A 26,004-nucleotide genomic window follows, 5' to 3' on the forward strand; every position below is an offset into this window, starting at 1 on the left:
TAGCAAACATTTCTTTCAAAATCTTTTCTTTTTAGAATAAAGCTGAATTGTCCCTTGATCAATTAAAATTATTATTGATTTATTATCAGCTTTGCACATACATTTTAGACAATTTGCCCTTTAAAAACAGGAAGCGATCGTTAACATTCGGCGACAAACCTAATGTTCTCCTACAATGAAACACCTTATTAAAAAACAAGGGATGAAATAGGAAAAGTGTGCACTCGGCGGTATTTTCCAGGATGTCGGTGTGTCCAGATAGTTACAAATTTTATTGTAAAAAATGCTGTTCTTCTTTCAGTTGCACTTATTGGTGGAGAAGGTATCGCATCGCTTTCCTCGTCTTTCTGTTGCTGTAAAATCTTTCAATTACACATGGACCAAATATGTGTACTTTAACCCCTTTTCTCTTTCACTTCGTCTCTTCCTTATCACTTAGCGTAGGAAACCTTTCGATATGGTGTGCACAGCTGTTTGTGGTTGTATTAAAACAATCCCGTCGTTACCCTTCCCATGCCTGGTGATTTGGTACCAGTGGGAATTGTGTCAACTGCTACAACATACCATCTGCTATGCATAGTCACTCCAATCCAATGTATATTTACATGCCATCTACGCTTTCCTGGCTGTTGTTCGCCTACGCTATTGAGATTCGTTCATTTTGCCAGACTTTACCTATCTTCCTGGCTCACAGAATGTAAGCCCGCCTACCCATTGAAGCCAGATTCCTGCAGAAGAGGGTCCAACAGTGTCCATTATTGGTGTAGTTATGTTTTGTATTCGTGTGGTAGTTCTGTATTAAAATCACATGTATTCTTTTTTATTTGTTTGCAGGCGGCTGGTGAGCACAGAAACAAAAGAAGAAGAAGAAGAAAACAAGCCCATAGGGCGTTGCGGACAGGAACTTCCGTCCGCCCAGTTTGTACTGATCTAAACCGATCGTGGTTGGACATCTGTAAAATAATAAAACAAGAAGATGGTTGAGCTTTTCGTAACATCATCGATCGTTCGGGGGTTTGTAACAGCCCAAGATCGATACTTACAATGCGGGCGGACAGCATCCTCCTCAGAGGGAGCCGTTTCCACGACCTTGCCAGGAAGGTTGATCGGAGTCAGTAGGCTGCGACCGTAATGGATACGTCCCATCGGGATCATTTCCTGTGATTCCGGCTGATGTGGCTGTTGCTGCTGTGGTTGCTGCGATGGGAGCTGCTGCTGTTCTTGGTCCTCCTGGTGCGCCGTTTCCGGTTCGGTGGGACGTGGTGGCTGCTGCTCCTGGAGTTCGCGCTCATCCGAGTGCGGCGAGGGACCTTCCTGATTCGGGGCGTTACGATACGAATCGGTTTCCTCTTCGCTTTCCTCCGACTCGGCGATACGGGCAATGAGCGAACGCAGCTGCTCGGTGAACTTCTGCGCGGCAAAGTCGGCAACGTTCATCTCGTCCGACGAGGGCATGCCGAACTTCTGCATGGCCATATCGAGTGGCATCTCACGGATCTGTACCTCCTGCGGTTGCGGTGGCTGGGGTTGCTGCGGCTGCTGGGGTAGCTGTTGCTGCGGCTGCTCCGGTTCCGGCTGGCTGCGCATGATCTGTGGCGGCAGGAAGGGGCGCATGATCTCCGGGATTGGGATACGCTGCAGGTGGATGCGGACCTCAGTGCGTGGCGGCATTTCTGGCTGGGGCTGCGGGGGAGATTGCTGGTGCATCTGGGCGGCAATGATCTGAGGCAGCTGCCGGAGGAATGGATGGAAGTTCGGGCGTCCCATTGGTGCGTCCGGGTGCGGTGCCTGCATCATCTGGGCTGGAATCGGAGGAAGCTGCTGTGGCAGCTGCTGGGGCTGCTGGTGGGGCTGAGGCTGATTGTGAGGGTTCATGAAGGGCATACGGAAGAACGTTTGCGGCATCTGACGAATGATCGTCTGGGGCGCTGGGCCCATCTGCTGGGGCAGATGAGTGATTGGACCGAAGGCACGCACTGGCGGAATCGGAATCAACACCTGACGGACGGGTTCAGCCTCTTCATTCCTGTAAGTAGATTAATGTACAAAAGTACACTAGTTAGCAACTTCCTTCATGCATCCCATGAGACGAATTGCTTACTTCAGCTCGTTTCCAGATTCGCAGAAAATGGCAATGCGCTCGCCGGTGACCTTCTGCTGCTTGGGATCGGTGGCCATATCCATTCCGAACGGAAGGCGCATCATTTTGGCGGGAGAATCAACCATTTCCTCCGAACGGCGTCGCTCGACGATGCAGTTCATGCGGGATCTAAGGCAAACACATTAAAGGAAATCAGTAAGGAATGGTTCAGCGGTACCCTGGCATCACAATAGCACATACTTCTGGTTCTCCCGTAGGATGGCGTTTGCCAGGTCGGTCAGATGCAGATCCAGCGGTAACTTAACGTGGATACGATTGTTCATGTCGACCGACTCGTCGCTCTCGCCATCGTTCGACGAATCGTCTTCATCCTCGGAATCGCTCGACTCATCCGAATCTTCCTTGTGCTGCTTGTGGGACTCCTCCTGCTTGTGCTTCTTGGCGTCGTCCCGATCGATCGTCTGGAGGTTGGATTCGTCGGCCGAGAGGTTGTCCTGCATCAAAGCCTGCGCCTTCGGTAGTTCCTGTCGAAAAAGGCAAGCGAGAAAGTTCACGGGGTGAGTAGTTGAATAACATCGCTTTGCTATATTGGGAAGTACAGCTAGGTAACGACTCGCGATTGTTGCACATCGTCTGGTAGTTGTTTGTAAAGGAGCACCATTTTGCCCGGCTGGTTAAGTTAGCGTGATGTAAGAGTACCCCGTGTAAGTGTACGTGCCGCATGAACATCTCACATGCGACATGCTTCCTCGTTACATTGCGTAAAATGTGCTAAGTAAGTCGCTCCAACTTTAAGTTGAATGACTCACTTGAACCTCAACCGATGGCATTGGAGAAAAAACAGCTATAAAGTTTAAACTTTCCATGGATTTTCTAAAGAAATCGACTAGCATCTTAGCGTATTAAAAACGTTTTGAAAGTTGGGTAGATAAAACACCACATAGTCACGCAATTGAAAGCGTGTCTTCGTGGTTTGCATTGGCACTGCAGTACTGGAATGCAGTGCCGATAAAACATCCCAATCGCGTTCTAATTATGGAACGCATGTTGCCACACATTTAGTTAGGATAGATGTACTTAATACCACTTAAGCATCGAAACGTCGTGTACTGGTCGTGAACGTATTGCACAACTCGGTTGGATGATTGAATGCATTAAACAGAGGACAACGGTGCAGGTAGATACATTTCAATGCAGCTAAAGTAAAGGTGTCCATGGGGAGATGAAGATAAAACGATAGCTTTACTTTTAGCATGTCATACGCTACACATCGGATACTAATCTCTTTTGCAGATAGGACCTACATCCAAAAACACTAAAAAGATCACGTGACATAAAAAATGTGTTTGTGTGAGTCTATGAGTTGTTATTTAGTATGTGAAACATGATTACTAACCCATTATTAGATAATGATATTTTTAAAGGTCATTGCGGAAGTAAAATTAATTTTGTTATAGCTATTTTTAAATCTCATTTCTCTTATATTTATTATTAAAATAACAATGTACAAACTCAGTTATTTTTTTATTTAACATGCGTTAATAAATAAATCCAACAGTTTTATGAAAAGTTATATTAGAAAGTTATATTGTAATCGTTAATTGGTATCTGTTTTTGTGTCCGGTAGTCTAACATGAACTTCGGCTCTGCAAGGTCACTTATTCTTCTTATTTTAATAATTAATGTTTTCATTTAGATCATGAAAACTGCTCTTGAGAAGGTGTTCCAGTCATTTTGCGCAGAAAGTGAAATAATCAATAGGAAAATCTCAAAATAGAGATTTCAGTATTTTCATGTTGTAAGTAAAATCACAAGTTGGTTCAACCATTTTCTTCCACACCTCATTCGTACTGCACTTTTTCGAGAAAAGTAAAGAAAAAACATTCTGAGAAGTGGTCTCTAAATGCACGGGGTACATGAATGCGTGTTATGAATCGACCTTTCTTCCAAATTAGAAACAATCCTCATCTCTTACGAACTACTCTAAACACCGTTCGATGAATTTGAAGTGCATAGGAAAAGCCCCCCTCCACCCTCCATGGCGATGATGATGATGGGCTCCATCCATTCAGGAAGGCCCTATCTTGGCCCTGGGGCTGATCGGTTGAACGTACGATGGAAACGATTTTCGTTCATCGATCTACCCTCCTGAGGAGGGCCTTCCCTTGTTTGGTTGTTACTTCATCTGATTGCCAGCAGAAGGATAGATATGCTACTGGAGTCGGTTTCGTGATGGACGCTGGAACGGGAAACCTTTGAACCTCATCAATCCTCCTTTCTCTCCTTCACACACACACACACACACACAAAGCACCATCGAGACGGAGTATTGTGGTTTGAAAAGTGGGAGTCCCCGGTGGGCGCAAGGGAAACAACTGATTGTTGCCGCGGATCCCACTGCACGAGGTTGATAGGCGGCTAGAAGATAGTGAGCAGAAAAAAGTGAAAGTGGTTTTACCACAATCGTGGAAGAGCAGCTCTTCATCTTTTCCCCCCTCGAGTGCCTGCTTTCTTCACACTGGTGCTGTTATTATTTTTTGTTATTAAATCCCTTGCCTCGCTTGTGGATGTGCTCTCTTTTTCCATCTGTAACACAAGCATACACACACAAACATAGATTTGTTCCCTGCCTAAAGTCACTGGAGCGCCCGATTTGTAACCTCGCCAGAGGTAAGTAAATCAGATGATTTCAACCGTACTGCAAGCGACGAACCCGAGTTCGATTTCCGACCGGTTTTGTTTTCGGATGGGATTTGTGTTTTGGGCTTGGGTCCCAAAACGGGTCCGCAGGCAGGCAGTTGCAGCCAACCTTGTTGAAGGGCTTAACAGCCTACGCCACGAAGAGTCTAGTGACCTTTCCACAGTGAAGACGAACGTTGCGCTCAGACGTTGCCAGCAGCGGGATAGCTCTTATGATTCTGATCCTCGCGCTCCCGGGGGGCATCTAAAAACGTTACGTAACGGTACACGTTATTTCCTGGCATCATCTCAACAGCGGGGAGGGTGTAGAATCACTGCACTTAGCTTGCGTTCGATGCGCATTGAGGCTCGGAGGCTGCGGTACACCAAAATAATACGGTTTCACTTTCATCTGGCGGAATAGAAAGTCGAGTTTCGATCGGCGTACGCTAATGTGCGGGAGGGCAATAAACAAGAGAGATCGGCAAAAAAGGAAAAAGCTAAAAAAAAACATACAAACTACATCACTACACCACTTCATGAGTCATGATGTCATTTGGCAGCCGATGTTTTCTCACTTCTCTCGCGGGCTCAGGCAAATCGCTGTTTTCTGATCGTTAACTCGCGCCACCAAAAGTGAGAGGAAACCGCAACGCGACGATTTTGCCACACGGATGAACTTCGCGCCTACATTGTGTGTTTGTACACTTTTCTCAGGGTTTAAGGCTAACGTTCACAGATTTTGCAACCTCTAACACGCTCCAAACGAACGAACTTTGGGAAGACGCTCGTTATTCGTGCATTTGTTCCGCGCGCAATATTTGCGAAACATCTTCACACCATGCTTCTTTCTTTTCTTGTTGTGTGCCGCGAATGGATCGATTTTTGCACGTGCTAATGAGTGAGATAAACAGTGAAAGGCAATTGATCTTCAGTCGTCCGAAAGAGGTTTGACACCATCCCTTAAAGTTGACAAATGTAATTCGTCGCTACCTTTCGCCTTGCGGTCAGTTTTGTTTTGTCGTCGAAGGTGCAGCTTTATTTTTCAGATTCTCATGGACGTGCATGCAGGCCAGCCTCGGGTTAGGGACCGTGAGGTTGTACCCACAGGGGGCGTAAAAAGACAAATTATCATGCAATAACATCTCCCCAGCACAAAAATACGTGCACGGTCGGTTGTTTACAAACTTCCACACAGGACACATGAGTATTTTTTCCCTCACACCAGACAAGGTGACGAGTTGAAGAAAACCGAAAATATAAAAAAAAACAAATAAATAAACAAACCACGGGATCGGACTGTTTGCTTTTTTGGTTCGCATGGGAGGAATGATTCAGCACCAGCTTCGGTGGCGTTACAAAAGTTTCCCTCCTACAGGAAAGGATAGCATGTTGCAGTATCACTCGCGTCGTGCGTGATATTTTGCAAAGCACCCACACACCATCATAACATTTATTTTGGTGAGGGAAGGAAAGCTTTCATTTCGCCAAATTTCTTCCTCCATTTATTAGCTGTTTGTTTGTTTTTTTCCGTACACCACGTTACGTGAACGTTCAAATCCGGTCAGTGGGCAAAACCACAAGTCGCGGTGGTTTCCTTTTACTTTGACTGCGTACTGCACGACATTGTGAAGAAATGAAAATAAAACGATAAAGAAAAACAATAGTCGGAAAGAGCTCGCAATGCACGTAGTGACGCACGTGCGATCGATTGCAGTGTACTTTGCTTATGCAATCACGGGAAAAGGGGCGAACCACCTACACCACACATTGAATAAGTGCATTGGAAAACATCTCGATACGGTCGTTGGCGGTGGATCGTCAGGTCAAAGTGTTTAGCCGACGTTGTGGAACCTATTTTATTGATGACATATCGAAGGAAAAGTTGAACTGTCTTCCATGACTGAACGTTTCGTGGACCTTTCAAGGTACATGTATCCAATTAAACTTTATCAACAAAATTACATACCAAAGCAAAATCACCCCCAGTAACGTTATTGATACGATCGCGATCGCGATCGAGCTGTAGGTAAGAGATGATTGTTAGTTTTTCCTTTCGTCCCCGAGCGCAATTCAACTTTTGTTTTGCTCATCACCGCAATTACAGCGTAGGCGCACTTTCGTTGTTTTCATCGAAAACAAACGGGGGTTGCGCTCACTATCAAAAGGGCAATCGAATGAGGGGGCGTATTTGATGGGGGTGAGATTTCTGTCCGCAACGAAACCACGTCCACGAGGCACAAATTATAGCAAATCAATTGCTCATTGTTTCGTTCGCTCGCCAAACAGGGTCGATAAAGGTGGGATGAAAATGGGGAGGTGGTTGAAGATTCACCTGGGAAGCGAATTCCGTAGAATGCGACGCTACCGTAGGGTGGTTTGGAGGATTGGGTGGCTTCGAAATCGAGTGAAACTACGGGCGAAAGGAATGCACGTTGCTCAGTCGGTCATAAATAGGACAATTTGCAAAGAAAGGAAAAATTAATTATCAAACCAATGGGTGAAAACAAAACTATCTCCGCTGGAGGCCTGCCGCTTGTTCGGTATTGTAAAAGCGATGTATTGCTTCCGGTACATGGAAACCCGTGTCCCAGTTGGTGTTTGTTGCGATCGTACAGTCACGAAGCCGATAGAATGCGTATTTGGAGCGCTTTTCCGTGTTCCGCCCTGCTCGGGTTGAGGCGGGAGGGCACGTTTTAATCATCTCAGGGGATGCATCCGTTCGATGTCACGGTATGCCATTTCCACATTTTTTTCCTAGTTTTATTTATTTCTAGGTTATGCGGCAGCAACTGACTACAGATTGCAGTGGATTAAAAAAAAGTGCGGGGCACGTTTCGTTTGCCATTTTCCCGTGCAGTTTCCTTTTGCCTCCCCTCAACACGCTTATCGCGAGGTGATCGGTGTTTTAATTAACTTTACGATGCGACTCATCAGCTTGCATCGACCTCACCATGTAATGTAGGGTGGGAAGGTAATTTTCTAACTAACAAGGTTTCGGGCGAATAGAGTTGAGAGGGTACAATCGAGTAGAGGAAAAAGTGAAAAAAGGTGGCTTCGGTCAGCTTAAATGCGCCATTTTTCCTGCTATACATTGGAACAGCTGCCAACTGAGAGAATAGTTAAAATTAGCTTCATAGTTTGTGCGGCACTTTGACGCAATAACAAGATCCGTCCAAGATCAGGTATCACTTGCTCCACCGGACGGTTCTTTCCTGCTTTCCATTACGTAACAGATGAAACAAAATAGCTTCTGTTGTAAGAAAATCTAGCAGATATTCATCTCCCATAAAACATACCTCAGCCTCATGAAGGTGACCTATCGGTTGGTTGTACGCCATAGACGACACAGGGAAGCAAACAAATGAAACAAACGCGCTTGTTCTAACATTGAACATCTTGGTAGTCAATGTTTTTATTTTTATATTTGTGGAACTGTGGAAATAACACATACATACAGCATCCAGTGTGTCGATGTCACAGCATTTTTTTTTCGTTTTTATCACACATCGGTGTTAAGGCGATTTGAAGGTTTTTTGTTTGTCTGACTCTTTGGCATTAACAAAAATAAACCCCAACAGAGGCAATCCAGTAGGTTCTAATCAAAACTGGTTTGAGGTGGAATATCGCGATGGCATCGAAGCGAATAAAACCAGAATTTTTGAGATGTTGAGCAATAAACGGAACCAAGTTCGGTGCTGGTTCACTGCCTCGAGGATCTTTTCCAGAGATCGATGAACTTTTCCAGTGTGATCATAAACAGGCTGAGCTGTTTCTTGAAAGAAGATGAACCTGGACTGGTGGTTCTTTTGACTGAATTTCTTCTCGGATTTTCTTCCACAATTAAAAAAAAGCCGTAGTCGTTTACGCTTTCGTTGCATTAATTTAATAGTTCCATGAAAAATTAAAAACGTATCATTCCTCTGTCATTTACGGCTAAATAACCTTTCGTACGGCCTATTAAACTGCTTTTCACCGTGTAACCGCCACCGATTAACGTTGCGAATCGCGTAAGTCACGAACTGTCCTTGATTTTCCAAATGTCATGAGGGGAGGACAAGCTTTATCTTAAACTGGCGATGAGTTTAATACGGAGCTGATGTCGTAAAACGGTACCGAAAAGGGTGTTTATGATGGATGGCCGAACCGGACGGATGCACCTCGTGGGGTGATCACCGTCGTGCGACTATTTGTGTATAATTTGCATCACAAACGGTTCTCCCATTCGTGGGAGTGCTCGACGGTCGACGTAATGCAATGATAGACAGCTTCTTGCCCATTATAGTACGCAAGATGGATGGGTCGGGTTTGTAAGTGCCTTCCTTTCGATGCACTGACGGTACTGAAAGGGCAATTAATAGTGGTCCGCCAGAGGATCGAATCGGTTGTCATTGTTTCGCAAGGGAATTGGCTATAAATCAAAATTCCAATCAGTCCAGCCTATCCGCAACTTGAGTTTTATAATATCGAACCTAGGATACACCATCGGGAGATAGTTCACAGAGATATAAAATTTAAATTGGATGCTAAGCGGCATCTTCCATACGTCGAATGCATTGATAACGATGCAGACAGGAAAATGATCAAGCGCAAACATAATTCCTTTCCTGGTAATTTCACATTTCAATAAATCTCTGGTGCGATGGCAACGTTTAGTAGTTGCCTTATTAATTCAACTCAACCTGTCGGCTTACATAGGTGTAAAAACATGCAAATCCTCAGCCCCGTGGCTCGGTCGGTGCCTTATCGTTATTGATATTGCCCGTGCGGAATAATTGCACCCACTTACAGGAGCAACGAGAACTTAGTACACCTCAAACGAATCCATTTACAAGAGGACTTACCGATTAGCTGGCGTTTGCGGTATCTGCAGTGCACCGTGTGAAACGGTGGAACCCCAGAACCTTGAACTATTCGCATATAAAACTGGTGCGTTGGCACGAACTGAACCTGTGACCGAGTGGTGTGTGAAAAAAAAATACAAAACTTCTACCACAACCGTGCCATAAAGCTGTCGGTCGGCCATAGGCTACGTTCCTGCTTTCATGATCACGTAAGTTCCCGGATGGAAGTTCTCGTCTGAGACGGCTCTAAAGGCCGCTGGAGCCGCCGTTGCCGTTTTGCGGTGGGCACGAAAAACAATCGTAGCCGTGGTGCTTTACGACATTGGCTCTTGGCCTCTCTCCCCCTATTGTTTACTGTAGAGTCAGCGGGTGAAGAAAAGCCTTAAAAACCCTTTTAGCATAGCCACCAAATGCACTAGATGACTCTTGGCCATCGGTGCGATCTGCCATTTGGCTCAGTTTTGTTTTGACGTCACAAATGTTGACGATTTTTTTTTTAGAAACTTCATCGGATAAGAAACTAGCGGGAAACAGATAGGCAGCAAAGTTGTGGCGGATACATTTAGTTGTGTTCGCCGGTTGTCGCTTGTTGTTGCGGTGACAATCCTGCATGTCATGGTCGGATGGACCCTCTGGGCTCGACCGAAGAAGTGTTGAACTTTGTTTAGCGTTTCTAGGTGAGAGGCGCACAAATTACCTTGCACTTTGTAAATAAATAAATGCTTTTTTTTGCAAATAAACAAACGTAGAGATTGCAGCTCCAAGAAAGCATCTAGGCCACTACTCTGAGCAATGAGTCTTCAAGAGTTAACAACATCAGCAAAAAGGCCAAAGCTCGGTCCGGTTTCTTGGATGACGCTTTTTGTTGTGGGTTTCCACACCGCTAAATAGGCGGGCGTGTCGTACGCGTAAGTTGGTTGCTAGAAAAGAGACCGTGACCATTTTCATGGTCCGATAGGCCGTAGTGTAACGCCCAGATAAATATAAATTATTCAATTCAATGACGACCTGGCGTCAAAGTGGCTCTTGTATCGCGAAGGATTTGAGATTGTGGGTTTGTCGACTCTTTGAGTTTTACGATGCTTGTATATGCATGGGAAAGCGATAAATCTTGAGACTAATATTAAAGGGATCTATTATTGTGCAGAACTGGATCCAATCAAGAAATCGTTAGGTGACACTTACCTGCTGCATCGCCTCCAGCATTAGCTCCTTGTTTAGGACTGCATCGAGGGCCTGCATTTGGTCGCAAGACTGCTTGGCCTGCAAATAGGACGAGGCCAGGATGAACGATCCCAGAATGAAGGACGATAGCACCACGGTGATGGCGATGATCTTGGCGATCTTCACCGAATTGGCCTGGCGCACTTTGTAGGCCTGTGAAATGGAAGTAAGCATTAAGAAGCACGTTATTAAGATTATTCAAACGGAAGAAGCACTTCTAATGAATGTAACATGGCGTAATGTAATCCCTTGCGCAGTCTAGCTTACAATTATTAGAACTAAATTGCAGGCAAAGAGAAAGTAATGGGTTAAGATCGAGTGATAACCACAACACAATGTTCATAAAATAATTCCGATCCATTCGACCACTGTGCCGCTTTTCATCACTCCCATCATCAGTCTTTACGAACCGATTGTTGAACAAATTTTAGCAAACTAATAATCATAAAGTTGATTTGATTTGTCACGGCTTCCGGTGGAACTCGCGTGTCCGGGTTGACACGGCCGGAAAACGCACATTTGCATTAAAAGGGAGTAACACGGTTGGCTATGACAATTCCAGTCACGCCCGCGTGACGTCGCCTTTTTCCCTCTCTGTTACTCCCGGATCGCCCTGTCGATCAATCCAAATGGCGTTCCTTCTCCCGATCGGAAGCACTGGAATAACTTTCGATTGATTTGCACAAAGCGAAACAAAAAAAAAACAAACAATGTCACCGAAGGAACCTTAGATCATATGTGGATGCATAATAAAAATATTCTCCACCCATTTGCGTTTCCAGCCGCGGTTTGCGATGGTAAGTCAAATAGTATCGTTTCCATCGGCATAATCTCCTCTCGAATCGTTCGGTTTGGTGAAAGATTATATACTTCATTTATACCAACAACGGCAGTGGGTAAGGACACGACCGGATGCGTGGAGTGGGTCAGAGGGAAAGTCGAGCCATTGCAAAAAAAAAATGAACTAGCGACGGGGAGGTATATAATATATCCCATTTTTTTGCCTTTGAGGTGGGCTGAGTCAACATTGCAAGAGGTTTATTTTGCTTTGCTAACTGACATCATCCGGGTTGAGCAGACTTGAGCGTCACGCGGGAAGAGAAAGGGATTATAAAAATATTTTATACACATTTTGCATTGTTGTTTTTTAAACTATATCCATTAGTTTGGTTACCGGAAGCCCGCAGAGGACTTTCCACCAACCATTCACTTAAGCTGGCGGTTGCATGAAAGTTGCAGTTTTTGGATCGATTTTTATTTGCTTTACTCGTTGGTTTTTATTACTGAACCAATCACCACGCAGCACTCGCGATCGACTTGTCGGGAATGTTCGGTAAGTCTGAAAAAACGATTCCTGTATTTTTGTGTGCACATATGAAATGCAAACGTTAGTAGTCCATTTGCGATTGGAGTTTTCCAGTGCCGCATCAGCTCCAGATTTTAGCGACGTTGAACCGCTCGAGAGAAAGTGAATCACAACATACGCCACACAGAGAATTTACTGGTGACAGCCTGGATTCCAGATATTTCTGCGAAACACGGTTACTACTCAGACATTGGCAAGGAGAAAAACTTATATGAAAGGAAGTGAGCATAATGCTTCTGGTACGCATATGTTTTCATTGGATTTTTTTTTCTTCTAATGTTTTCAGCGTTTAGACGAGATTCATCGAGTTTAAGTCGCGATTCAGAACAATGTTGAAGTATATTATGAGACTGAATATGGTTAGTTTAATTTATTTACTTCTACACTGCCTTTCTTTACTAAAATAGTAGCTTCGTCCAACCATGGTTTATATTAATAGAGTATTTTTGCCACAAGATAGAACTGAGGTGTAATAAGTATGAGTGTAAGTGTAATGAGGTTTAGCTTACTCAATACCATATAAACCGAATTGAATCACTCCTAAATAAAATGGCATCATTTATTCGTGATATTCGTGCACTGCGTAGCTCTTTTCTGCATAGTTTCCCTTGGATAAACAGTTCTCTAAAGCGCATCACCACCAAGATTAATGATATACTGCTTTCGAGTCGTGGCACAAAAGACCCCGATGAACCCTTAGATTTCTCCTTCTTCCCGGAGATTAACGTTGCTCCATCTCGAATCCGCCACAAAGCTTTTCCCAGCTTAACTGACCTGAAAGTGGCGTGCAGATCGGAAGGGTGGATGGGGGATGCACACGACAAAACACCCGGCCGATGGGTAATTAAAAATAAATAAATCATCAAAGCACCCGCTTCGCCGGCGCTGTGGAAACTTCGGGCCTTTGGGTGAAGGTCACGGGAAGAGGATAAACTTTCCCGCATTTCCACGGTGCGGTTGCGGTGAGAACCCGAGACCTTTAACCAACATCCAAGACAAGAAATCACGCCATCTTTCGTTTGTTTTCAATCCTTTAATGCACCGATCGTTATCTAAGCTCGTTGCGAATGACTTGATGGCTCAAGGTATATTAAGGGGCTTTATCAAAATGGTTGGAACTATAATCCGCGTCAACAATGGTGTTGGTTTTACATAGCATAAAGCGACAAATGATGGTATGCCTTTCTAACGGGTTCGTTTGTGGTTCTTCCAGCATACTCTTAGTTCCATGGCCTTATATCGCACAACGGTATGCATTTGTTAGCCAGCAGGGCCTTACAGATCATTAATACTAGATCGTAGCTAAAAATTAACCCAAGACGCACATCGCAACGGCTGAGGCAGCGATATCAATCCGCAAAATTTATCCCAAATCATGCTGACGGGAATGATGTTTCGATTTGATTTTTTCCCCGCCTCGAGTGGAACCTTGATCGTCAAGAGAACGCAGCTGCTTCCAAACAAGTTCTGATTTAGCTCGAGGGCCAAGGGGCAGCCTAAAGCAACCTGGAATCTTTGGTGAAGATTCGTGAAGAACAGGCATCGCCTAGATCGTAGTTCAAGCGAAACGGAGGCTATCATTATTAACTTTGGCTACTCATCATTCATTAGCGCACTGGAGAGGGAAATGACGAGCGAAGTTGTTGTTGAGCTGAAGAGCGGACAGTGATTTACATGCGAATGGAGCGAGCTTGCACTACGATCGTGAATGGGGGAGCTTTTGAACGGCTTGTGTGAAGTTAAAAAAAATAAAAAAATAGAAAAAGCCCGATGAAATCTGTTGGATGTACAGCAAATGAAAAAAACGAGAGACACAATAAACTGTGATCATCACGACCAGCAAATGGCATGGAGAGTACTTTGCGCTAACATCATTAACGTGAGTATGGTAATTTTAGCGTCGATTCGTAGGAAAAGAAAAGAAGGGATGAGGAGGGGGGACGAGCGTAAAAAATACCCCACTGTTTGCTGACATCATCTTCTCTTTTGCCTACCCAAAATAGTTGGCAGATGGCGGTCAATGCGTTTTTTTTCGGACAATTTTCCTATGTTTTTTGTGCACTACCATTAAATTCATCTAAATTAAGTTTAGTTGACTGAAAACTATTACGCGGCATCATTTGAAAATCGGTTCACTCGCCATCGCACTCGCCATCGCGATCGTTACTTTGTTTTTGCCTGCAAAAGTTTATCACTTTTTAACTGGACTCGTTCGCCCTTAATCGCCTTTTTCGCGCGTGGTGAAGTCATATTTGGCATTAGAAATTGTACCCTTCTTTCGTCCTCGAACCGCCTCGCTGGAGTACATCAAACTGCCCTCAAACACACCAACACACACGCGCTAAGCAAAGATTCCTACCGTCACATCGCCCTACCGCACGTTGGCAACGTTATGCAATCTGAAGTGTTACGTCCGCAGCTGAATCGTCCCCTACCCTCTGTTTTATTTTTTCGCTCGGTACGATCACCGAGCAACTCGCGGATTGATTACTCGGCCCCTCACCTCGGCGGGTCAGTTTGGCCCGACGCAGCCCGAGAAAAGAAAAGAGCAAACTCAGAAAGCAGAAGACTACAACGCGCGACTCCACGACGAACTCAACCCGTTTCGGAGTCGAAAAGAAGTTGGAAAATGGTTGGTGCGGACGGATGCATTCGGAAAACTCCAACCGAATTCCGGTGTCGCTGTGTGCATTTTTTCCCCCTTTTCTACACGAATTTAATCCCGCGCCGACAAGCACAAACATGCGTCCTACATGTGGCTTTCGTGATTAGCTACGACAACGTGCAGCTGCGGACATGGGCTTTACTAATTCACGAGAGTCATTTTCCCACCATTTTGCAGATACTGCAATCATGCGCTCATTGTACCGTCGCAGCAGTAGGACAAGACTGGTTCAAAAAAGCTTTGAACAGTAGCTACTAAAGTAGTTGTCTAATGCAGCTACCACAATGGGTAGCGATTGATGTATGAAGGTTTTCGGTTTTTTTTTTCAATCATAAATCCCCCTTCCAGTAGCCTCGGTCGTATTCGAACCGGCGGGAGTCATTATGCCACGGGGCGCCGCTGAGAAAATCATAAATATCTGCTGGACTTTTTCAGCTCGAAGTTATATGTGACGCTCTCTACCGAAAATCAATCAAACGCGGCGAATTCCCAAATCGTATGCATCGTATTGATTTTCTCACCAATGGTTTTTACCAAGAAATCATTAAATCACTACCTCCACGAAAGGAGTGAGTCTCTTTTTTTTCGTGGGGTTTTGTTTAACAAGGCGTTCCGAACATGCACGCGATATCTTCGCGAAACGTTTTTCAAATACCCTTAGGGTGGCGGTACTAGAAGCACACTAACCTACTACGAAACACGGTCAGTTTGAGAGGACCCCTGGGCCGTACCGAGATCCGTCCGTCTGGTCCGCCGTTGGCCATCGACCGATCCCAGATCATACGTCGTCGCGGTATGTGTTCAGTGCGATGCTTGAAATGAAACAAAACGTCAATCAAACACACCGACCCAACCCTTCATTCCGCTCCGTCGGCGTTTTCTCTTTGTTTGCCACTTTTCCACCCCACCGGCGGACTCGTGGCCCACATTAGCAATGAAAAGCGAAATTGAAGACACTTGCGGGACGGACAGACATAATCATTGTTTTGCTGACCACCATGAATCGGCATGGATCGGACGCAACCTGACGGGGGACCATAGCAAAAAGGGGGTCAAATGTTGGCCCTAGTTTGACCGAACGCTTCTGTGACTTCTGTGGTTGGCGATACCGGGCATGAAGATCCTATCGGAATGAGTTGATTTATGTATGGAAAGGGGGAGTTTTCGTGACTTATGATCTCAATCATATAACCATCCCGCCCGGTTCGGACATCGGAACGAAGTGCAAAAATCCCTTAAATCCCTTCTTGTCTCACGTAAGACAACTCTCTCCCTTCCTCTCATCCAACATTTTCCACAACGACGCGTCCATGCCACCTTCGACCAGTCAACCCGAACCGAAACAGGCAAACATGGAGTGGAGTTGGTTGCGTCGCGAGCCCGGGATTGCCCGGAGAAGAAACGCTTCACGGTTGCTTGCGGTTTGATCTGCCGCTGGCGGGCAGAACCGACGTCGGTTACCGTGGCGGGACATGAACCGCGTCTAATCGGTTGTTTAACCGTATCACATCGCACTATTGGTAGAAGTCGATTGTTTCTCGCGCCAGAGTGTTACTTCAATTCAACCAGCGCTCAGCTCTTTTCGGTTGGTTTTCTTCGTTTCGTTCCCTTTGGATGCATGTGAGAAGAAGTTATTTAATCTCGATTTCTTTCTCGCTTCGATACGTCGTTCCCTGGCTGTACGGTACGTTATGCATGGCTGAGAAGAGATGTTAAGCAACCGATTGACTTGAGGCCGGAGCCAAAACATCTGAGTGAAATGTTCAGGGAAACTTTCGCACAAAGCATCAATCAGACAGTTGAAGCAACTGGAAATTGTGCTATAGATTTGAACAGGAAATGCAAATTGCGTCACTAGTCGATTGAAGCAAAATATAGCTTTGTTTTATGAACCATTGTAAACTGTTTATCAAAATCATGATTGTGGTCGCCAAACTAATAGATCTATGTTCGATAAAATGTAGCTTAGTCTGGTGGTAAATATTTTAACGATCGAACTTAGTTTAAAAAAAGAGGCTCCTAATGACAAAATTAATATTTTGACTATTTTGTTTTTTGAAATGCATTCAGTGGTCTGCCAAGAAAGCAACAAGCCTTAAGTTATTGAATGGCGAAAATTCTGCTTCAATATAAAAAGTTATAAATTTCTTATCGCCAATGTAATAGAAATCATTTTAGTTATAAAACGTGGAGTTAGTGTTTATTTTTTGGCTTTAGGCTAGTGTTTATTTTTAACTCGTCTTAATATAAGACATTTCACTAGCATATGCATTTTACTATGGCGAAATTGCTGTAAGCTTGTTGGAAGTAAATAAACCCGATAATATTTGCCTACAATCACAATCAGGTCACTGGATCGTGGACATGTTTTCACTTTTGTCGGTTCGGCGCAACCGCGGAAGAGTAAAATTGTTAAAGTGGTCATTTGCGGCAAAATCCGCCCGGACCGCAGGGAACCGGCCGGAAGTATATTAGCGTTTGTCTGCTTTTATCTGTCAGTATCTCGGCCTCCTCCTCCCCTTTCTCTTCCTCCTCGCGGCCGGTAATTTCTGGTCAACTCACGAACAACAATCAGACAGAGTCAAGCATCGGTTGAGCAGTTGGTTATTTGCTCATCAGCCGCACGAAATGTGGCGTACCCCAACCACCATGGGGACAGAGAGCAGATAGCCCTCATTACATTAATCGCTCGACGATCATTACGGGGAGTCAGAACACCATGAAGGTACCGTACCGTACCGTGCTTCCCCCGTACCGCGGATTCGACGTGCACGCGTGCGTTCTAGAACAATTTCCCCAGTTTGCGGGCCAACAAATTGGCGAAGCTGGCGTAGATAATTTCCGAAAAAGGTACGGAATTATTCTCCCAGTGCTCTCAGGTGCAACATGGCGGCCAGAGTGCGTACTTTCTGGCAGCTTTGGCTAACCCTTTCCATCGGGCCTAATTGCGGCATGCGTTTCACTTGAGATAATCCCAGACAGCTGCTCCGAGAGATTTAATTATTGCGCGCTGTTGTGTTCCGTTTTCCGCAACGTTGAATTTGCAACGTTCTTGCCAGAAACTAATGGCGCAAGCTTAACAAGGTTATGGTTTCTTTTTTAAAGTTGTTGTAATGGAACGCGCATATGATTCCCTTTTTTTCGTACTCCTCAGTTTTCTATCAGGAATCGCAACCCGAGACGGGTGTCAAATTATCCTGTCGACCTTCGGACCACGCTCGATCGTGCCATCCCGGCAGGCGCCGATTAAAGGGGCACGCAAATGATTGTGCAAGAGATTGCGAAAGGAAAAATAAAAAACCTCATCGGTGTGTCGGAAGGCATACGCCGTTTGATGTTTCAATCACCGTTCACCGACCGGAGATCACGATCTGCGAAATGTATGCCGCGTCGGCAACCAGCCATTTTCGAGTGCTGGAAGACGGCTCAATAAATCGCCTCCGGGAATGCACGCTGGCCAATTCGATAGACACGGTTGCACTCGGAATCGATTGCTGATCGAGTGTTCGATCGAGTGCTCTTGGGTCTTCGCCGTGAGCTCGTGCGATGGATCGCAAAACCGGGCGGTTGTGGGTTCATAAATTCTCCGCTCGGACCAACACGAGAAGACACTCGACTCGATCTGCCGTTGGTGGCAGATGATGACGTTCGTGAAGACTGATTACTTCCTGGTGATGTAAATTTCGTGTACTCATGCTGCTGGTCCGGCGAGTTTTGTTCAAGGTTAATGCTATTTTCGACCATCGAGAGTCGTTGGGATATTGAATTCGTGGCAAATTCGATACCTTGCTGTCGTGAGAAGCCTCGAGGTATATGTTTGAAGGCTTTGTTCGAGTTGAGAACTATGTGAACTAATAATGGTGCTAGATCGTTTGAACATTCCTACTTGAGGGGTTCTTAGTGTGCTAATATTTCAAACCATGGTTATTGAAAGAAGTGGCTTTCATGCTAACAACGTATTTGAACCACATGGAGCCCAATTTCTTTCGCTTGGATTTTAGTAAAAATTTTCATTCCATGTTGAAAGCTTGTTTCATGTTGAAAGCATCCGATTTTTCTTAAAGAAACTCTACTCCATGGCTTCAATGTTTCGTTTCTTCCGCCCCCGGCGTGTCGCTGGAACTCCGCCAGTTGTCGCGGGTTTGTCATTTCACTTCCTTGCGTTAGCTAATCTGCTTTCCTTTCCGTATTTAGGTACGAACCTTTTACTTCCCTATTTTGTTCCAGCCTGGCTTGCTGCTGGTGCTGCTATTGCTGGCTCAATTCAAAATGGTAATCAATTACTGTCACCCGACCGAAGCCTTGGAGTAATATTGCTGCTTTTGCCGTTTGCTTCGAAAGAAAGGATCGTAAAGTTTTACTCCGCTTCATCCGCACGGTGATGGCAAAACCGTCGGGATGTACCGTTCGTGGCGGGTTTTGCCTACGACAACTTGCGACAAACGAGCCACTAGCGTGTGGGAGTTTTTCGCAAAACTTTTACTTTACTTTCAATTTGATCCGACTATTTTGTTTCATGGCCTTGGTTTTGTTGTCGACCAGGCTGGAGGGGTTTCGCTTCTCACCCGTTGTCAAACCAAATTTGTAGCGTTACTTTGCCGTCGGCTTTTGCTTGACATTGGATGGAGAGCTATAGAAGCAGATTGGAAGGTATGGCTCCACCGAACGAAAGCCAACGACCCCGGAGGGACAGATTCAATTGCGTCTGCGCCGGAGCGTTTGCAGCGATATTGGTTCGGACGGCAACGCACAGGACTGGGGCTTTTCCTTTTCCGCCTGCGTTCAATTTCGTTCAACCCGATCGGGTCAGCTTTGCGGACACGGTTTGCGGTTAAGTTCCGCCGGCGAAAGCGTTACCCGTTCCTCCGACCGTACCGAATCCGAAACGTCGGCTTGCTCGGGGACCTGATTTCTTGCGCTGTCGCACTTTCCCTCCAAAGGGCTTACGATTGACGACCCGGCGTCTTTACAACGCCACCTCGAGGGGACATGGATTGAATGCGGGTAAGATCGAAGTTATTACCATTAATATCGCTGGTTTTACTTGCATTATTGCTATTGGTATTGCTGCGACCGCACACCATTTTGCAACCGGCGCAAGCGACGCACGCGACAATTATGCGTTACGTTAGCAAATGGCGATCGAAATGGTTTGGCGTGGTTTCGTTCCGCAGGGTACGCTGTTTAGTGCCGACTAACTGACCCCAACGAGATTAGTAAATATTTCCTCCAGGCTTCGGCGGATTTAGTCGCAGGGTGCGTCATTGCGTGCGTACCGTTTTCTTCTGATCTTTACTGTCGCAAAAACACGCACAGTTTAATAAGATTTTACATTTCGAAACCGTCAAACATCGGGCTTCAGTTCAAAAAGGTCCAACGTTGGGTTTGAAATAAAGAAAAACGGCGGCTTTTTGAGGTGTGGCTTAAGGTGTGCTCTGCATCATCCGAGCTGAGTGGAGTGGAGGACAGGAGTGTGTAAATTTTAAAACAAGCATCCGAATGAATCACTATTACTCTTCGGCCATACAGCTAATCACTTCGAACAACACCGTTATGCCCTTGTGTAAAACAAAAAACCCTGTTTCTAACAATGGTCTGTCTTTGAAACGCGATCGATGGTTTCTTCCGTCATAGCTTTTTAAAGATAACCAACCGTCTTTGTTTACAGCCCCTCGCCTCAGTCCTACGGAGCATCACGTACGTGACACCCAACAAACTCACAGGTCACGGTACTTCGTACGCCGTGGAAAACGCTTGTGACATCTTCCACTCTTTGCCATCTGACCGTCGCGTTTGTTTTCTAGCACAGTTCCAGTGGAGACGTGCAAGAGGACCAAAGGCAATTACCTATGTTTGCCTATCTGTCTTCCCTTCCCGCCCTCAGTGACCCGCAACGTTCCGATAGGAAATACCGCCACAAACGTGCGCGACTTGAAGGAAAACACTGCGTTCGGTTTGTTTCCAGCGTGTTGGTCCCGTCACCTTCGGTCGATTTGGAAACCGTTCGTGACTTGGGCGCTCTTCCGCGAGCTTGCGAGAATGATCGTAGCTTGCACATTGTTGCAGCAACGGTTGCCACAAGTGCATCGCTCTAGGCATAAACAAAGCGTCTCTAGATCAAGATGACAACGTTATCGGTCACGCTAATGGGAAAGGAGGGGAAAAACAACGGCGGCCCAACCGTTTCCTCGGTCTCGCGGCCGGCATTAACGGAATGTTGTGTTTTTCTAGTTGGCTTAAATAAAGCTTCCTCCCCGTATTAATTACTAGATAAATGCACATAGCGCCAGAATGGCTGCGATCGAAACGAATCGGGCCCGGAATCGATTCGAATGGCGTCAGAAGGTAAACGTTTGTGTTTCGTTCGGGCTTCAGTTTCCCACCCATTAAACCCTAGGCTCGGAGGTTTCATTTGGTGCGATTCGATTCGCATCTTGCGTGTTGCCGTGTCGGCTGCAGCAGTGAAATGTGGACTGGAAAATATGGATCCCGCCAAGGGGAGGCCTCCCGAACCCCCCCTTTGCCGATGGACAAACTTTGGTTGAGGTAATCTTTTTACGCGATTGGGCAAATTCATCATTAACCAAAGACAGCGTTGGATAAATTTTATTTAAGTTTCTCTCTCTCTCTCTTTCCCTCTCCGCCGTCCGCTCAGTCGAGAGACAACCACCACCAAGTGCGCGTCTTTAACGGCACTGCGGCAGCAATTCAAATCTAGGTCAACATAGAGCGGTAGCATAGAGCATCCTTTTACTTCTTCCCCGGTGGCATTGGACGATTGAAGCGAACGAGAATAAATCGCGAGAACGTTCGCGTGACGCTGGACATGCTGTCCATCTGCAAACCACCTTCCTTTCCGTTCGTCTTGGTAAAGCCTTCGAAGCGGACGCACGGTTTTGGCGACTCGAGCGCGCGATCCATTCAAGTGACATATCGAAGAAATAAACATGTTTCCCAATTAAGCATGCGCCAAGCAAGAGCAGCAAAAGAATCGTGATGACAGAGATGCTTTTCCAAAGACTTCTCAAGCGTGAGGTGCACTCTTTCGAAAGAGTTCGTTTCTCCAGTGGAATTGTATTCGCCTTCGCCTGTTGTGGGTTTTGGGTTTTTTCCGTTTTTGCCGATGCAACACATTCGCAAACCAAATCGAGACCGATTGGATACATTTTGAAGCGTGAGTCGATTGGTTTGTTTGGGAAGGAATTTTAGGGTGCGTTTTAATTTTAACTGCTGCCTTATGATCGCGACTCCCCGGTGTCGGAAGCATGCCGATAGGGAAAAGGCTTTCGTGCGTGAAAGGGATCCAGTTTGATTTAATTAATACAAATGTTTTTATTCCCCTGTTACAAAACTGTGTGTCCGCTCTCCGTCCGTCTGTGTTGGGACCGGTGGTTGTGGTAATTTGAATAGCCAGAGGGTATTCCAGCTTCGGCGGATTTTGAATGAACCGAACATAATAAAACCAATAATGTCCTGCTCGAGTTAAGGTCATTCAACAGAAATAAAATTTATCAAAAAATCTAAAGATTTTCGGTAATATCATTGAGTTTCATGGAGTTTTAATGGATTTGTATAACAATTTACATTTACAAGATTGAGTTCAGCAATAGATTGAAAATTTAAATTTTGATATCGATAGTGATTTAGAAAGAAGTAGTTTTGATGGATATAGTGAAAATTTCCTTTCATACTGTTTTCTCTTTTTATCCAAGTTCCTTTCCATTTCTATATTCCCTATTGTTTTCCTTCCGTTTAAATCTCGTTATGTGTTTGTTTTCCTTCCTTTTCCACTTTTTTACAAGAGAGCCCGCAAGAATCACTCCTGATTAGTTAATCCGAAGGTGTTATGCTCGTTGAGCCTAGTAGGTGCTATTCATATCGAAAGTAAAAAGCTCTTGAAAAACCAACGGAACCGTGGAAAGAAACGAACCAACAGTGGGGGTTCCGCAGCGGAACAATGGGGAAACAGATTAGATAGTCCAGTGCCCACTTCCTGCCCGATTCCTGTCGGATCGAACCAATGTTTTTCTTCTCTTTTAACTACCGACCATAGCACCCAAGTGTGCTCGAAAGTGTCGGTGAGACGGATATTCAATAAACAACAAGAAAATCTCTCTATTCAAAGCAAAACATTCGCCATAGAAAATAGCTTGAAGCTACACTTTTGTTCGCCCGATGGTGGTATCCGCACGAGAGAATCTGTTCGTTTTGCAAACGCCTCGATGGAAAAATTACATAAATTTCAAATCCAAAGTGAATGTGAATGCAAAACGAAGTCGCCCGTTGTTTTGCGATTAACACGCTATAGAGAGACTTCAACGCAACGGTAGCGAGAGAACCCCGCGCTGGCGGTGCATCTTCACCGGTTTGGCCGGGGCCCGTTTGGGATTCGGTTGGAGGAAGGAAGGCCGAACCCCGAACGCATAACAACACAACAATGCGCCTCATAGAGGCCATGGACAATGCCTGCGGGTCAGCGTTAGAAACAATGGCGGCAACAATGGCATCATCGAATAATTCAAGCCAAACACCGTGTGGCTCGTCCCATCGCTTGTGTTAGGTGTTGAATTTTTCACCACCCGCGCAGGGTGGCCTATTCTGAAGCTCCGAAAATAATCACTCGACCATCCACGCCACGTCTCCGGATCCGCAACCCTGCACCGTTTAGGCGTCTCCTCGTGGTGGAGACGCTTTCGCAGTCAAAAACATCCCTCGACCGAGCGCCACGGTTGACTTCCATTTAATAATCCATTTGCTTTCGGAGTCAGTGCGTTTTCAGTTCACCAGCGAGTGGATGTACTGTTTTATTTTTGTTTTTCATTTTTCCGCTCATGCGGCGCTCGTTAATTAGTCCTCTCTATGCATCTGCAGCTGCGTTTGTCACTTGGCGTGCATTAACTAGTTTTGCTTGATGTGGCTGTTTTTTTTTGGATTTCGCCCCGGTCGTTTCCCATACCTTCACCGGCGTTCACAGGCTGGAAACATAAGCATCAGATGCTTAAGGCCGCTCGGGTGTTATGAGCGCCAAGCATGGCGTGTCGGTCTGGTGACGGTATGGGTTGATGGGTTTTATGCTTTCCAGCGTTTTAGCATCGGCAGCCACGAGTAAAGTTAATCGAGCTTTCGAATCGTCGCCTCTGGGAGTTAGAGAGCGCCAGTTATGCTGCACTGACTTAATCTGAAAGCGTTCTGCTTTTCGCACTTGTTCAAGTTAAGTTCAGCTTTGCTGACATTGTTTCCATGGTTTCCCCGCTTAAGTATTTCATGTACACAAAAATCATGAGTCAACTGTTTGTAAATTATCTATTTTCTTTTGTAGCCAACGTGCTGACGCATTTATATTTCACTGTTATATTATCGTTTAGCACAATGAATTTATTTTTTAAGTTTTAAAGATGTTGAAAGTATTCACTTGAATTCCTGTCTCTATTTCTCTTGAAGCAGCGGATTTTTTTTTTTAATTTGAATGCTATGTTAAAGCCATACTCTAATCATTTGGCGTCTTAATTATTTTTATTTTATAGCCTTTTTTATTTATTTTCCCATAATCTTATTTTACTCCAACGATACATTCCTTCATTGTTGCCAAGCTTATAATGTGGTTGAGAAAAACGTCTCCGTAAAACCTTAAACTGTTCATAACAAATCACTGGACCACTTCGAGAGTCAGTATCATCTCCTCGCCGGGGAGCCAGTTAAACGTTCCTAGAATTCTTCTCATACTGCCCGCACGATTTGTGGAACATCATGAGCGTTAAAAGCCCAAAATCGACACCTCTTTTCAGCGGCACAAGACAAACACACTGATTTCGGCTACCCCAAACCACTGCCTCATTATAATTCTCAAGGCCTTCCCCGGCAGTGAGAAGCGAACCATCTTGGCCGTGCATCGTTTCGCATCGCCACCACTCACCAAAATCTCCAGCAGAAGATCCCCCCCGAATCTGTTGTGTTCTGCTGTAGAATGGAACGGTATGGCGACCGGTCTGAAAACGGAGGGGAAAGGATGGTAGGATGCTGTGGAATGTGTCTGCCGTTCTCTGCCGCTGCCTTTTGCGTCGAAGATGTACAGATTTATTGCATTTCGGCTCGCGAAGGCACACCGACGTGCAAGGCAAGTGTGCTCGAACAGACTTCGGTGTTGGAAACTGGAGAATAAGAGGGAAACAAATCGTTCGCGTTGTTGTTTGGATGGCAAGACTCGCTCTCGTAGGCCGGCTTGAACGGCTGGAAACGCTGGATCTACGTTCAAGGTAGACAACTGAGCAAATGAATCAATCGAATCGGTTCGCGCAACCCTCACTGGCGTCCGCCGAGAAAAGGGGAGCCTTGGAAGGGTAGATCACGAGCGGAGTGAGCTGGTGTCACTTAACCGAGAGTGAAAAGATACGGCGTGGATTTGAAGAACTGAACAGTAACAACAACAACAGAAAAAAAACATAAACCTAAGGGATTAAAGTGCTGGCGTGTGAGTGAAAATGGCAGAACCGTGTTGACGGGCAACGAAGTTGACCTTAATAACGTTGCAACGTGGCCCAGGGTACCCCGCCGGAATGGGGTACGCGACAGGCAACCTGGGCAAGCGTCGGGTCGGCCGACTGGTGGCGAAACAATGCAATTAATGTTAACACACTGCTGCTCTTCGCCCTGTGCCCTTTTGCCTACCCTGCCAGCACTACGCACCATGGCTTTTCATGGCTGTGTGCTTTGTGATTTTCCTGTCGGTTTGGTTAATCCAAACGAGAAACAATCACATACCAATCATGCGCCCAAGCTCCGGGTGCAAGTTGGTTTGTTTAGTGTTTAAGCATGCCCAGGTTTCCTCACCGCTTTTTTCAGTAAACTAATTTCCCTCTAGTTTTTCACACACGCTAGAGTCACTGGCGGGTTTGTAATCTTAAGATAAAACAAGTAAGATGACTGCACATAAAAAGGAAAAGCAGAGATCGCTGGGTTTGATCGCGCAAGCAGATTTGGCAGAGAGTCTTCAAAGACACTTACGGGTGGAGCTTCACTAGTGGTGCTGTACACTTCACTTGCGGCGTAATCCTGCTTCATCGTAACGGCCATCGAATCCGGTTCCTTCTCCAGCATGGTGAGGGCGCGTTGCGTTTACTTTCGCTTT

At 45.5% G+C, this 26,004-nt stretch overlaps 1 protein-coding gene across 1 annotated transcript; it reads right to left on the reverse strand.

Moving 5' to 3' along the window:
- Positions 1 to 56: 56 nt before the first annotated feature.
- LOC131267014 (putative mediator of RNA polymerase II transcription subunit 26) lies at positions 57 to 25,973 on the reverse strand. The gene is made up of 6 exons (XM_058269756.1): positions 25,881 to 25,973; positions 10,810 to 11,001; positions 2,342 to 2,625; positions 2,102 to 2,269; positions 1,044 to 2,026; positions 57 to 953 (listed from the first exon to the last, which is right to left on the reverse strand). The coding sequence occupies exons 1-6, from the start codon at positions 25,971 to 25,973 to the stop codon at positions 931 to 933; spliced, it is 1,743 nt and encodes a 580-aa protein (XP_058125739.1). The 3' UTR covers positions 57 to 930.
- Positions 25,974 to 26,004: the final 31 nt, after the last annotated feature.

The sequence above is a fragment of the Anopheles coustani genome, chromosome 2, assembly GCF_943734705.1.
Source record: "Anopheles coustani chromosome 2, idAnoCousDA_361_x.2, whole genome shotgun sequence".
Classification (NCBI taxonomy): Eukaryota; Metazoa; Arthropoda; class Insecta; order Diptera; family Culicidae; genus Anopheles; species Anopheles coustani.